Raw genomic sequence first — 13,945 nt, forward strand, 5'->3', positions numbered from 1 at the left:
TCCTCGCACCTGGCCCCTTTTTTTCTTTTTGATTCATTCATCAGACATACAATTAGTTGACTAATAAGGAGACAGTTACATTCAGCGTACAATGGGAAACGTATATATAATAATCTTCTACGCATATTCCAAGATAAATAAAAAAATTTAACAACAATAATCATATTTCGAACATGGGACGCAAAACTGCGAAGCCGCAACGCTAGCCTCTGTAACACTATTCCGCCTGAAGTAGTTACTCGCTAAAAGGCATGTAACTTACCTCGAAAATTATGACCGTCGTTTTCTCAGAAACGTCGAATATCTACGGACAAGCCAAGACAAGTGTTTGCCTACGCAACTGCCGTGTTTTCTTTGTGACGATGTTCCTGGCTGACACAAATTTTTATTTTAAAATATTTGTCCTTTTTTGTTTATTTCTAAAAGCGCATCAGTGGTCTGCTGGATGTGGAGGCGATATCCCTTCAGTAACCCAAGTGCTGGAAGCGAGGACCCGTACCGGCAGTACCGGCTCGGCATGGCTGACATCGATGTCATTCACCAAATCAGCTGTCAAAAGAGAAAGACGCAGATAAGTGGGACACTCTTGCTTTGTCGAAGAGAACTCCATAAGTGACTGTGTCACGCTGCAAGGCACAGCAACACTGTCCTATAACGTTAAAAAAATAAAAAATTTAAAAAAAGCCAAAGAGCAATACATTTCTTAAGCATTGCCATAAGATTTAATCGCAGAACCTTAACAAGGTTTCATATATACTCTACTGGCCATTAAAATTGCTACGCCACGAAGATGACGTGCTACAGACGCGAAATTTAGCCGACAGGAAGAAGATGCTGTGATATGCAAATGATTAGCTTTTCAGAGCATTCACACAAAGGAGGGCGCCGGTGGCGACACCTACAACGTGCTATGAGGAAAGTTTCCAACCGTTTTCTCATACACAAACAGCAGTTGACCGGCGTTGCCTGGTGAAACGTTGTTGTGATGCCTCGTGTAAGGAGGAGAAATGCGTACCATCACTTTTCCGACTTTGATAAAGGTCGGATTGTAGCCTATCGCGATTGTGGTTTATTGTATCGTAACATTACTGCTCGCGTTGGTCGAAATCCAATGACTGTTAGCAGAATATGGAATCGGTGGATTCAGGAGCGTAATATGGAACGGCGTGCTGGATCCCAACGGCCTCGTATCACTAGCAGTCGAGATGACAGGCATCTTATCTTCATGGCTGTAACGGCTCGTGCAGCCACGTCTCGATCCCTGAGTCAACAGATGGGGACGTTTGCAAGACAACAACCATCTGCACGATCAGTTCGACGACGTTTGCAGCAGCATGGACTATCAGCTCGGAGACCACGGCTGCGGTTACCCTTGACGCTGCATCACCGACAGTAACGCCTGCGATGGTGTACTCAACGACGAACCTGGGTGCACGAATGATAAAACGTCATTTTTTCGGATGAATCCAGGTTCTGTTTACAGCATCATGATGGTCGCATCTGTGTTTGGCGACATCGCGGTGAACGCACATTGCAAGCGTGTATTCGTCATCGCCATACTGACGTATCACCCGGCGTGATGGTATGGGTTGCCATTGGTTACACGTCTCGGTCACCTCTTGTTCGCATTGACAGCACTTTGAACAGAGGACGTTACATTTCAGAAGTGTTACGACCCGTGGCTCTGCCCTTCATTCGATCCCTGCGAGACCCTACATTTCAGCAGGATAATGTACGACCGTACGTTGTAGGTCCTCTACGGGCCTTTCAGGATACAGAAAATGTTCGACTACTGCCGTGGACAGCACATTCTCCAGATCTCTCACCAATTGAAAACGTCTGGTCAATGGTAGCCGAGCAACTGGCTCGTCACAATACGCCAGTCACTACTCTTGATGAACTGTGGTATCGTGTTGAAGCTGCATGGTTAGCTGTACCTATACACGCCATCCAAGCTCTGTTTGACTCAACACCCAGGCGTATCAAGTCCGTTATTACGGTCGTTTATCATCTGCATTTCTTCCTGGTGAAGCAATTTTAATGGCCAGTAGTGTGTTATGGAGCAGTCCGTTACGCAGAGCCATAAAAGTAAACAGGAAATACATTAATGAAAATCAGGTCACAGTAAATTTTGAACGTTAAAGAACCAACATCCATAATGGACACAATCGGGCACTCGCTGTTAAATTGTAACATTTCTCTATGTCGCAAGCTAGTAGTCCAAATTAGCACACATCAACAAACAGCAGGGGCTCTAAGTCACACTGAAGGTTATCCAAAGGACTGAAATCACAGTTTCTACCTGAATTAGCTTTGTGCCACTTAGTACTCTGTCAATAATCCCTTATGGAAATGGAAATGAGCGTTTGGCGTCATTGGCCGGGATGCCCTTTGCGGAGCAGTTCCGGCCGCCTTGGTGCAGGTCTTGTTACATTCGACGCCACATTGGTCGACCTGCGCACCGGATGGGGATTAAATGATGATGAATACAGCACATCACCCGGTCCCTGATTGGAGAAAATCCCCGACCCAGCCTGGAATCGAATCCGGGCCCGTAGGACGGCAATCCGTCGCGCTGACTACTCAGCTATCGAGGAGGACAATAATCCCTTATAACAAACTATGACTGCAGTTAGAGGCGTTAGCCGTAGCTTAAATTTGGCTTCAGTTCAAGTTGGGGACCCATTTAAAACTAAACTGGCATTAGCCATAACTTAAAATTAGACGTGCTATAATACTAACCTGCGCCTTTTTATTTATTGTTCAGCTAATTCAGTCTATATAAGATGTAGCCTCTTTACGTAATTAAATACATTTTTAAGAGTGTTTCCATGCATCTCTATCCTCTGCTGTCTTCTGCCAGTTGAAGCCCGCAACCTTCCAGAGTTCCTAATCCCAGCGATCAGGTGATCTCCCCGGTGGTCTTCGTTTTTCTCTAGGACTCCAACCTAAAACTGATTTTGTCCATCTTCCATCCTTCGTTCGTGCAATATGTCCTGCCCACTGCCATTTTAGAGTCTTAACGCGTTCTATAATATCTTTTACTTCTGTTATTACTCGAATGTCTTCACTTTTCTGTCGATCTTTCTTAGTGAGACCTAACACTGACCTTTCCATAGCTCTCTGAGCAGTTCTAAGTTTCCTTTTGAAAAATTCATTTAAAGTCCAAGTTTCACACCTGTACGTTAAAACCGTTAGTACACACTGATCAAAAACTGTCTTCTGTAAGTAGACTGGCATGTTATATCTGAAAACTGTTGCATTTCTTGAGTAAGCCCTACAACCCAGTTTAATTCGACGAAAAATTTCAGGTTTCAGATCCCCTTTTGTGTCAATTAATTGCCCCAGATAGACGTATTCTGTAACATTGTTTAGGATGTTGCTGTTCAGTGTTACTTGTCCTGCAGCTACCCACTTTTCATGCATAAGCTTTGTTTTGGAGTGATTTATTTTAAGTCCAACTTCCTGACGACGATCTGTTAAGTCTTTTATAGAGGACTGCATTTCCATCTTACTGCGCCTTAGGGTACTCGATCACCACTAAGTGAGAACCATTTATGACGTAGGACGTTACAAAGCAAACGTAAGGATCGCCACTGAGATAAGTAGACGACGACAGCAACAAACACTCGTATGTTGTTCCTTCAGTAGTACTCGAGTTCAACTAAGTAACTAAGGAGACACCCATAACAGACCACTTGGATAACAATATAACATGCCCATGTAACGAACCACATGCCCTCACATTTTTAAAGGCACTTAAAATTCACGACAGCAATTCTGGGTCCACACATAAACTATAGACAAATCATCCCCAGATTACAACTGGAACACACGAAAACAATACAATGAAACACGGGAGAGACACCATTAAATTCACCAATGTACGTGCAGTCAGGAAGAACAATACAACAGCGAATTAAATACTAGCAGAAAATATCATACAACAAGATGATAGAAAATTAAAATACAATGATGAGCCGAAAAATTATTACCACCTGCTTAATAGTTTGTTTCTGCATCTTTGGAACGAAATACATCACTGATTCTGCGTATCAGGGATCCCACAGTTTGTTGGTAATTTTGTGGGGGTGCGTGACTTCACATTCTACGCACAAGTCATGTAACTCGTGTAAATATCGGGCCGCCGATTTGCATACACGGTGATGGCTCCCGATAACGACCCGAATGTATTCCACAGGATTTGCGTCAAGCGAATTCTGCCGACACATCAACGTGAGTTCACTGCAATGCTCCTCCAACGTCTGTAGTACAGTTCTACCTCAGAGAAAAGGACAATTATACTGTTGAAGGGTGACATGGCCGTCAGGGAAGACATCAAACATGAAAGGTTACAGGTGGTTCTCAGCTATCAGCGTGACTTCGATTACTACCACAGGTACCGTGTAAGCGCAAGAGAATGTCTCCCATAGCGTAATACTGCTCCCACCAGTCCGTGTCGGCGGCGCGCTGCATATTTCGAACCGAGTTTGCGCAGACGACCACCCGAAGAGCCGTATATCGACGGTCGAGTCCCAGTGGTCCCGTGCTCATTGCAATCGTAATTGACGATGTCGTTGGGTCAACAGTGAACATAAACGGGAGGTCTGCTCCAGAGCTCCATGTTAAACAATGTACGATGAGTGGTGTGATACGAAACGTGCGTGCACGAGGAATTGTGCTCATTCGGCAGAGGTGGCGTTACGGGCACGTGACGCGGTAACAAAAGAGTGTAAGAGGAGCAGTCACGGACTGGGGATAACACTAGCGAATAATTTTTTCATAATGAGGGGCCACAGTCATAATATATTTCTTTAAAGTCAGTACCGCCATTAGACTGTTGATTTACAGTGTTACATATTGTAACCTCCCCCTCACTTATCGACCTTAATGACAGTGAAAAATTAAACCGCGTGTAGCTAATGGAAATTTGGGAAAAGCAATCGTCACCGAAGTTAATCTGTCGGTAAAGAGCGAGGAAAGGGTTACATCTAAATGAAAGGAAAAATGCAAATGAAACTGGTGGAAATTAATTTTGAAAAGGGGTAAAGTTAATAAAGAAAGTAAATGTGCGGTCGTCACGTTAACAATTAATTGGCGCTAATTAGATATTTGAGATTTGGGGGAAATTACGGTCGCCAGTCCTAAGGACAATTACTATAGTAACTGAAAACGAAAGGTTATTACACATATAATTAGCACTAGAAGCGCGGCAACTGATGGTTGACACGTGTAGTGTGAAAACTGAAAGTTTGTCAGAAGTAATAAATTTCGCTACACTCTGACTTAATTTAGCAAAAGAATTAATAAAACCGGAAAACCGAAAGTTAATTTAGTGACTAAAGTTAATAGTGAGCTTTCTTTCTGAAGCACATCGAAATTCAGTAAGATACGGTTAGCCTTGGACTTCCTCAACAATCATTTCAAAAGCTACTTGAATCTACGCAATTTAGAAATAAGAGATTTAACTTTGAACTTGAATTAAATGATTCTGAACAATTAACAATAGTAAAATTTAGTACGTACCAAGCTGAGCTGCAGTCACAAGTAAGCTAAAATACGGTAACAAAACTCGCACTCTTAATTTGTGCTTGTGTAATCTAAATATTGTAGCCAGCTATGAATACCTTAACTGAACTTTGAAATTAAAGCAGTGAAATCGAATGATGCTGGCGTTTGAATTTCAACGACACTCGGGTTCATTCCGGAAAAGGAAGGGACCCTGCTTGGTAATACAATTGGGACAATGAGCAACAAAGATTCATGCTACGTTGCTGTAATTTTGTGACTTGAACAGTTTGAAAATCTGAGGTCTGCCATACAGTTCTAAAACTTTACGTGCTTCCAGTCTTCCTTGTTGGTTGATTGAAGGTTTGAAGCCGTCGATCGAGGAGGTGGCGACAGTCACTCATTGTCGGCCGTCGCTGTTGCAGAAGCTGGATGTTGGCGCGCCTTCTTCTCGACACGCTCACCAGGCGAAACGGGCTCTTGATGTGCGCCAGCTAATGCTTCCCGTCCGCGACACCGTGTCAGAAACTATCATAGCAAGTCGAGCGCAATTACATGCTGCCCAAGCCCGAAAGCGCGGCACCTCGCGGGATCGTCCGTCACACAACACACCTGCTCCACTGCACCACCCCAGCCAGACTCCCTCTGCTCTGCTCGCGCTTCACGCGACAGAGTTAACACTACCAAAGATCCTAAACACTTTGGTTCTCTACATGACCTATCGATGTATTCGTTCGATAGCATAGTTTTCCCTAGGCCAGACCCAGCGTATAAATACAAATAATATTCACAAAACAAACCAACATAAATGCATAAATATATATATACAAACAGTAAAACAATTACAATATACAAAGACACAGAAATGTTATATCTTCAGGTAACAAAATAAGGAAAAAAATTTGCAGTGCAAGAGATGGAAATAGGAGGATATGCATTTCCGGCGTTACAATATACACTTACGCAATCATGATTTTGGCTTCAAAGTGCCATTATCAAGTGTTTTAAGTGTTATACATTGCCTAAGATGGCATACTGTCGTATTAAATTACACTATTAGACACATTGTCTAAGAGTCGATATTTCTGGCAAAGGCTACTGCTTTGTTTCATCACTGAGTATACCATCTTGAGTATACCATGTTGAGTCGAGATGGTATACTCAGTGATGAAACAAAGCAGTAGGCTCTTCCAGAAATTTAGACTCTTAGACAATGTGTCTAATAGTGTATTTTAATACGACAGTATGTCACATTAGACAATGTATAACACTTAAAACACTTGATAATAGAACATTGCCTGTATTCGTCGTGGCATGCTATCCACAGATTCATCAAGCCACTGTTGGTCCAAATTGTCCCACTTCTCAACAGCGATTCGTTGTAGATCCCTCAGATACATCGTCTATAAACAGCCTTTTTCAATCAATCCCAGGCATGTTCGATACGGTTCATGTGTGGAGAACATGCTGACCACTCTAGTCGAGGAAGTCATTCACAAGATGTACACGATGGGGGAGCAAATTGTTCTCCATGAACACGAATTCCTCGCAGTATGCTGTCGATCTGGTAGCACTGTCGGTCGGAGGATGGCATTCATGTATCGCACGGCCGTAACGGCGCCTTCTACGACCACCAGCGGCGTACGTCGGCCTCACATAATGCCACCCCATAACAGCAGGGAACCTCCACCTAGCTGCACTCGCTGCACAGTGTGTCTAAGGCGTTCAGCCTGTCCGGGTTGCCTCCAAATACGACGATTGTCTGGTTGAAGACAAATGCGACAGTCATCGGTGAACAGGACGTGATAACAATCCAGAGCGGTCCATCCGGCATGTTCTTGGGCTCATCTGTACCGCGCTGTATGGTGTAGTGGTTGCAAAGATGGACCTCGCCATGGACGTCGGGAGTGAAGTTGCGCATAATGCAGCCTATTGCGCACAGTTTGAGTGGTAACACGATGTCCTTTGGCTGCACGAAAAGCGTTATTCAACATGGTGGCGTTGCTGTTACGGTTCCTCCGAACCGTAATCCATAGGTAGCGGTCATCCACTGCAGTAATAGCCGTTGGGCAGCATGAGCGAGGCATGTAATCGACAGTTCATCTGTATTTTCTCCATGTCCGAACAACATCGATTTGATTCACTCCGACACGCCTGGACACTGCCAGCTCTTCCTGGCACAAAGTAACAATACGGACGCGATAGAAACGCATGCTTTAACTACAGACAACACGAGCCATGTACCTCCTTCCTGCTGGAATGACTGGAACTGATCGGTGTCGGACCCCCTCCGTCTAATAGACGATGCTCATGCGTGGTTGTTTACAACTTTGGGCTGGTTTAGTGACATCTCTGAACAGTGTAAGGAACTGCGTCTGAGATACAATATACACAGTCAACATCTGTCTTCAGTAGTTCTGGGAACCCGGCTGATGCAAAACTTTATTTGATTTGTGTATAAGGCACTAATTACTTATCACTGAATTCTGAAAGCCAAACATTCCTTTTTCTGAGGGATCATTATGCTTCTGTATAGTGAATCTCCGCCTTAGCGTGGCGTGAACAGTCGGTGTTGAGCTATCGTACAGAACGGTCGCGCCCCGCCGCGCCGTGGATACATAATGTGCAGACATTGGTAGGAAATGGAATTAATAGTTCAAAGTCTTACGTCGCTTTGTAGAAGAAAAGTATTACAGTTATACACGGGAAGGCACGAATGATTAATTAAAAGATTTATATTTGATACAGTGTTGTGTTTGCGAATCGGTAATTGTCCTGGAGATTAGAGGGCGTAAGTGGAAATGAAATGGAAATGAGCGTTTGGCGTCATAGGCCGGGAGGCCCCTCGCGGGGCAGGTCCGGCCGCCATATCGCAGGTCTTATTACATTCGGCGCTACATTGGGCGACCTGCACGCCGGATGGGGATGAAATGATGATGAACACAACACAACACCCAGTCCCTGAGCGGAGAAAATCTCCGACCCAGCCGGGAATCGAACCCGGGCCCAGAGGACGGCAATCCGTCACGCTGACCACTCAGCTACTGGGGCGGACAGGGCGTAAGTGAGAATAGAGCGTAAATTAAAAGGCTTCCATGATCAGTGACTAACTCCTTAATTAATCAGGAGACGCAACGTAGTACTGGTTGCTTCAGTGTGAGTGTGAAACAAATGTAACTCTTAGAGAGGACGATGAGCGTAGCCTTTGTCAGCGAAGTCTGTTACGTGCAAAAGGAAAAATAAAACAAAGTAATATGTCTGCCGGATGTCTGATGCTTGCTCCCACGATATTTCAGCGCAGATTCGTCTGTCCATCTTCAGGTGAATATTGACTCGAAAGGCTTTGCGCTCATGTATTTAAGACCACACCTGCACATGCCTGATGTGTCCAATTGGCGTTGCGCACGCTCTGTTTGTCCGCAAGTATGTGCGCTGCGTAGCGCGTCCTCCGTGGTGAAAACTGTCTTCATCAATATGAAATGGATTGTCTTTGCATCGCAAACGACGCCGACTACGCAGAGCGCGAAGTTTTTCTATGACGGGGTTCCATGCAGAATTTAACCGGAAACAGCCTTCTCGATTAGTACGTGACTCAGGCAGTCCTATTTCCACTGATTCGTTGATGATAGATCTCCAAAAGTTTGACGTATGGGCTACAATTTTCGTTGGGTCGTATTTCATCAAGTGACCAGTGGAAGTACAATGTTCGGCTTTAGCGGACGTTTTGGCTCGAAGGAGGCGAGTATGCCGCCGATGTTCTACTTTGCACAGTGCGCGTCATTTGTCCTATGTAATTGACTCATTCACACGGAATTCTGTAAACAGATGCCTTGCGCGACACTAAGTCATCTTTAACAGATCCCAATAGCGCCGAGATTTTAGGAGGAGGACGCAAAACTGCTTTAACTTTATGTATTCTTAATATTCTACATATTTTGGCTGAAATATTTCCAGTGTATAGTAGATAAGTAGTCCCTTACTGGTCGAGACGCGGTTTCCAGTTAAATTCTTAATGGAATCCCGTGATATAAGAACTTCGTCCTCTGAGTAGCCGGAGTCTTTTGCCATGCAAAGACAACCGATCTGGTATCGATGAAGTCAGTTTTCACCACCGAGGGCGCGCGACGCAGCGCCCATACTTGCAGACAAACAGCAGGTGCGCAACGCCTATTGGACACACCGCGCATGTGCAGGTGGGATCTTAAATGCGGAACTCACTCCCTTTCCTGTCAGTATTCACCTGAAGGTGGGCAGAAGATTCTGCTCCAAAACATCGTGGCAGCAAGCTGCAAACATCCGGCAGTTCGCTCGAAATTTTATGGAACAATCTGTACGCCGGGAAAGTTTTAATTCTCACACAAGGTAATATGACCTGTACTGTCGTAATTTTAAAGCGACATTTTTCATTCTTTGATTAAATAACTTAAATGCTCACAAAATATAACAGAAACGTTTTCGGCACATGGTCAGGTTATTGTCGTGAGGCAGTGTGATCTCTACGTGAAGCTCAAATACGTTAGTCCGATAGTCCGCTAGCTACAAAAAGAAACTAGAAAAGACATTTCATGAAGAGGGTACGATTGGGTTGTACGTAATATAAGCCCCTATGCTTTGCGGGTTCCTGTGTGTTGCATGTATTTTTCATATGCGTTGTCACGCAGGATGGATCTCGGGCAGTCTATATAATCCGATATGTTACGGTAGACTTGGAATTCGACCGCTAAAACTGAGCGAGGTGGCGCAGTGGTTGACACAATGGACTCGTATTCGGGAGGACGACGGTTCAATCCCGCGTCAGGCCATCCTGATTCAGGTTTTCCGTGATTTCCCTAAATCGCTTCAGGCAAATGCCAGGATGATTCCTTTGAAAGGACACTGCCGACTTCCTTCCCCATCTTTCCCTAACCCGATGAGACCGATGACCTCGCAGGTTGGTCTCCTCCCCCAAATCAACCCCCAGCCTCATCCGATGGGACTGATGACCTCGCTGTTTGAGCCCCTCCCCCGAATGAACTATCCTTCACTGCTAAATCACATCAACACTTTGTTCGCAGGAGTACGCCAGTAAGCTGTGTACCTGGTCAGGTTCGTGGTACCGCAACGAGCAGAACGCCACGTGGGCCAACTACACGCTGTGTGGTGCAGTCACCAGCGACCAGCCGCCAGAGGATGCGTCCCTGTACGAGGTACCTAGTTCCCGCTCTCTCTCTTCCCTAGATGTTTAGCACAAAACCCACAATGGTGTATCAGCTGTGCACGTGGTCCTTTGTACTAAACAGCATGCGGCAGAGTAAACGTACACTGTGTGATCAAGAGTATTCGGACACCCCGAAAAAACGTACGATTTTCGTATTAGGTGCATTTTGCTGCCACCTACTGCCAGGTACTCCACATCAGTGACCTCAGTAGTTATTAGACATCGTGAGAGAGCAGAATGGGGCGCTCCGCAGAACACACGGACTTCAAATGTGCTCAGGTGATTGGGTGTCACTTGTGTCATACGTCTGTACACGAGATTTCCACACACCTAAACATCCCTAGGTCCACTGCTTCCGATGTAATAGAGAAGTGGAAACGTCTGTTGACTGACAGAGGCCGCCGAGGGTCTAATGTGTAACAGGCAGGCCGGCCGGGATGGCCGAGCGGTTCTAGGCGCTACAGTCTGGAACCGCGCGACCGCTACGGTCGCAGGTTCGAGTCCTGCCTCGGGCATGGATGTGTGTGATGTCCTTGGGTTGGTTAGGTTTAAGTAGTTCTAAGTTCTCGGGGACTGATGACCTTAGAAGTTAAGTCCCATAGTGCTCAGAGCCATATATAACAGGCAGACATCAATCCAGACCTTCACACAGGAATTCCAAACTGCATCAAAAACGTTGTGTGGAGTGACAATCACGGTATACAATGTGGCGATCCGACAGCAGGTCGTGGGTATGGCGAATGCCCGGGGAATGTCATCTGCCAACAGTAAAATTCGGAGGCGGTCGTGTTAAGGTGTGGTCGTGTTTTTCATGGAGGGGGCTTGCTACACTTATTGTTTTGCGCGGCACTATGACAGCGTAAGCCTACATTGATGTTTTAAGCACCCTCTTGCTTCCCACTGTTGAAGAGCAATTCGTGGATGCCGATTGCATCTTTCAAGATGATCGAGCACCTGTTCATAATGCACGGCCTGTGGCGGCTCGACAATAGCATCCCTGTAATGGACTGGCCTGCACAGTCTTGACGTAAATCCTATAGAACACCTTTGGGATGTTTTGGAACGCCGACTTCGTGCCAGGCCTCAGCCACCGACATCGATACCTCTCCTCAGTGCAGCACTCCATGAATAATGGTCAGCCATTCCGGAAGAAACCTTCCAGCACCTGATTGAACGTATGGCTGCCAGAGTGGAAGCTGTCATCAAGTTTAAGGGTGGGCCAACACCATATTGAATTACCGATGAAGGGCGCCACAAACTTGTAAGTCATTTTCAGCGAGGTGTCCAGATACTTTTAATCCCATAGTGTATGGTGGTTCTATGTAGAAAACTGTCACTATACAGATAGGATTGATGCCAACTTAGTGAATGTAATTACAACTGGCCGTTGAATGTTCTGCAACGTCCACTTATAGGCTGATCAGTGTAAATAGGTGTGGATGCATACCGCAGGATATTTGAATGCATTGACAAATAGCGAGAAATGTGATATAGGAATAAATAATTTGAACTCCTTCGTCTGTTTGCATTCCACATGCATCTACAATACGGAGAGTCGAAGTTCTAAGAAAATGAGATGAGTCACATGTTGATGGATTAGAAATGTTTGATACTTACATTCTATATTTTATTAAAATAATTAGGTTTACACCCACATCAGAATCTTCCTGAAGGAGATTTCAAACAGCCTACAAAGGTAGTCGAAACGGTGCTCTAAATTTGTTATGAAAATAGAGTTCTCATTAGAGTAGTTGTCGTTTTCAGTACGAACTTTGATATAATTCTCCAACATAGTCCGTCCTGTGCAAGCTTCATCCATCATCTATGCAGAAGTATTGCAACCTATGGTCTGGGTTGCGATTTCCAGGGGGTGTTTTCCAATCGATCAACGCTCGTCCACATGCCGCTGTTTTAACCCACCATGCTACACATATTATCGATCAGCAGGTCTATCTCCAATCGAACACATAGAAGACATCATCTGACTACAATTCCAGTGTATTTCACGACCAGCCTTAACCGTCCCTGTTTTCACCGACCAAGTGCAACAGGCATGCAAAGCTATCCGACAAACTGAAACCGGCACCTGTACAACACAACGCATGCACGTTGGCACGATTGCATGCAACATTCTGACGGTGCCAGCATTTCACAATTGCAATGGCTTATCCTACAATGTTAATCACTTACAGGGTGACAATTATTGAACTATATGCAATAAAATGGTCAGAACTTTTGACAATCATCATTTTATTACGGCAGCTTACCAGTCGCGTCTGACTCTTAACGTGGGTAACTTGCCATATTCTGGGACTCCGTAACTGTCCATCTACATTATGAAAATATAACCATTGTGAAGCTGAAGTTCGATATACGAGGCGTATTTTTCTTAAGTAAGTATCGTTTTTAAATTTTAAAAAAAAGATGTGCTAAGATATCTCAATAATTTTATTTTTATATGAAAGCCTGTACCGTAATCTACGCACTGACGCAATTACAGTCTGATTCTTGCTTGTTTGCGTTGTGTACTGAGTGTTTAAGATGCTTCGATAATCGTGAGTCCCACCGACTGTGAAGTACGGGCTGTTATAAGATTTCTTAGTGCTAAAGGCCTAAAAGCGATCGATATTCATCGTGAGATCTGTGCAGTTTACGGAGAAAACATGAGTGATGGAATGGTAAGAAAGTGGGTGAGAGCATTTAAAGATGGCCGCACAAATGTGCATGATGAACAGCGGAGTGGGCGTCCTTCGGTCGTTAATGAAAGTTTGTGCAGGAAGTGGACAATAAGGTGAGAGAAAACAGACGCTTTACGATTTCCTCCTTACGGGATGACTTTCCTAATGTTTCTCGTAGTGTTTTGTATGGCATTTTGACCGAGCACTTGAATTACCGAAAATTGTGCGCACGTTGGGTAATGAAAATGTTGACGAATGTGCACAAAACCAAACGTTTAGACAGTGCATTGACTTTCCTTGAGCGGTACCACAAGGAAGGTGATGACTACTTAAGCCAAATTGTTACAGGCGATGAAACATGGGTGTCGTACGTCACACCAGAATCAAAGCAACAGTCCATGGAAGTTGAGCAAGGGCATCGTTTTGCTGCAAGACAATGCCCGTCGGCATGTGGCGAATTAGACCAAAGATCTCATCACATCTTTTCGATGGGAAACTCTAGATCATCCAACGCACAGCCCTGATCTTGCGCCCAGTGACTATCATCTGTTCCTGCACATGC

General features: G+C 44.8%; 1 protein-coding gene across 1 annotated transcript in view; it reads left to right on the forward strand.

The window, feature by feature from the left end:
* LOC124593796 (secretin receptor-like) overlaps window positions 1-13,945 on the forward strand; it is a 144,623-nt gene that overhangs the window by 53,397 nt on the left and 77,281 nt on the right. The window contains exon 4 of the mRNA XM_047132144.1: window positions 10,563-10,694. Within this exon, the coding sequence (XP_046988100.1) occupies window positions 10,563-10,694 (132 nt within the window). The remainder of the gene's footprint in view (window positions 1-10,562; window positions 10,695-13,945) is intronic.

Source organism: Schistocerca americana, chromosome 2 (genome assembly GCF_021461395.2).
Source record: "Schistocerca americana isolate TAMUIC-IGC-003095 chromosome 2, iqSchAmer2.1, whole genome shotgun sequence".
NCBI classification, from domain to species: Eukaryota; Metazoa; Arthropoda; class Insecta; order Orthoptera; family Acrididae; genus Schistocerca; species Schistocerca americana.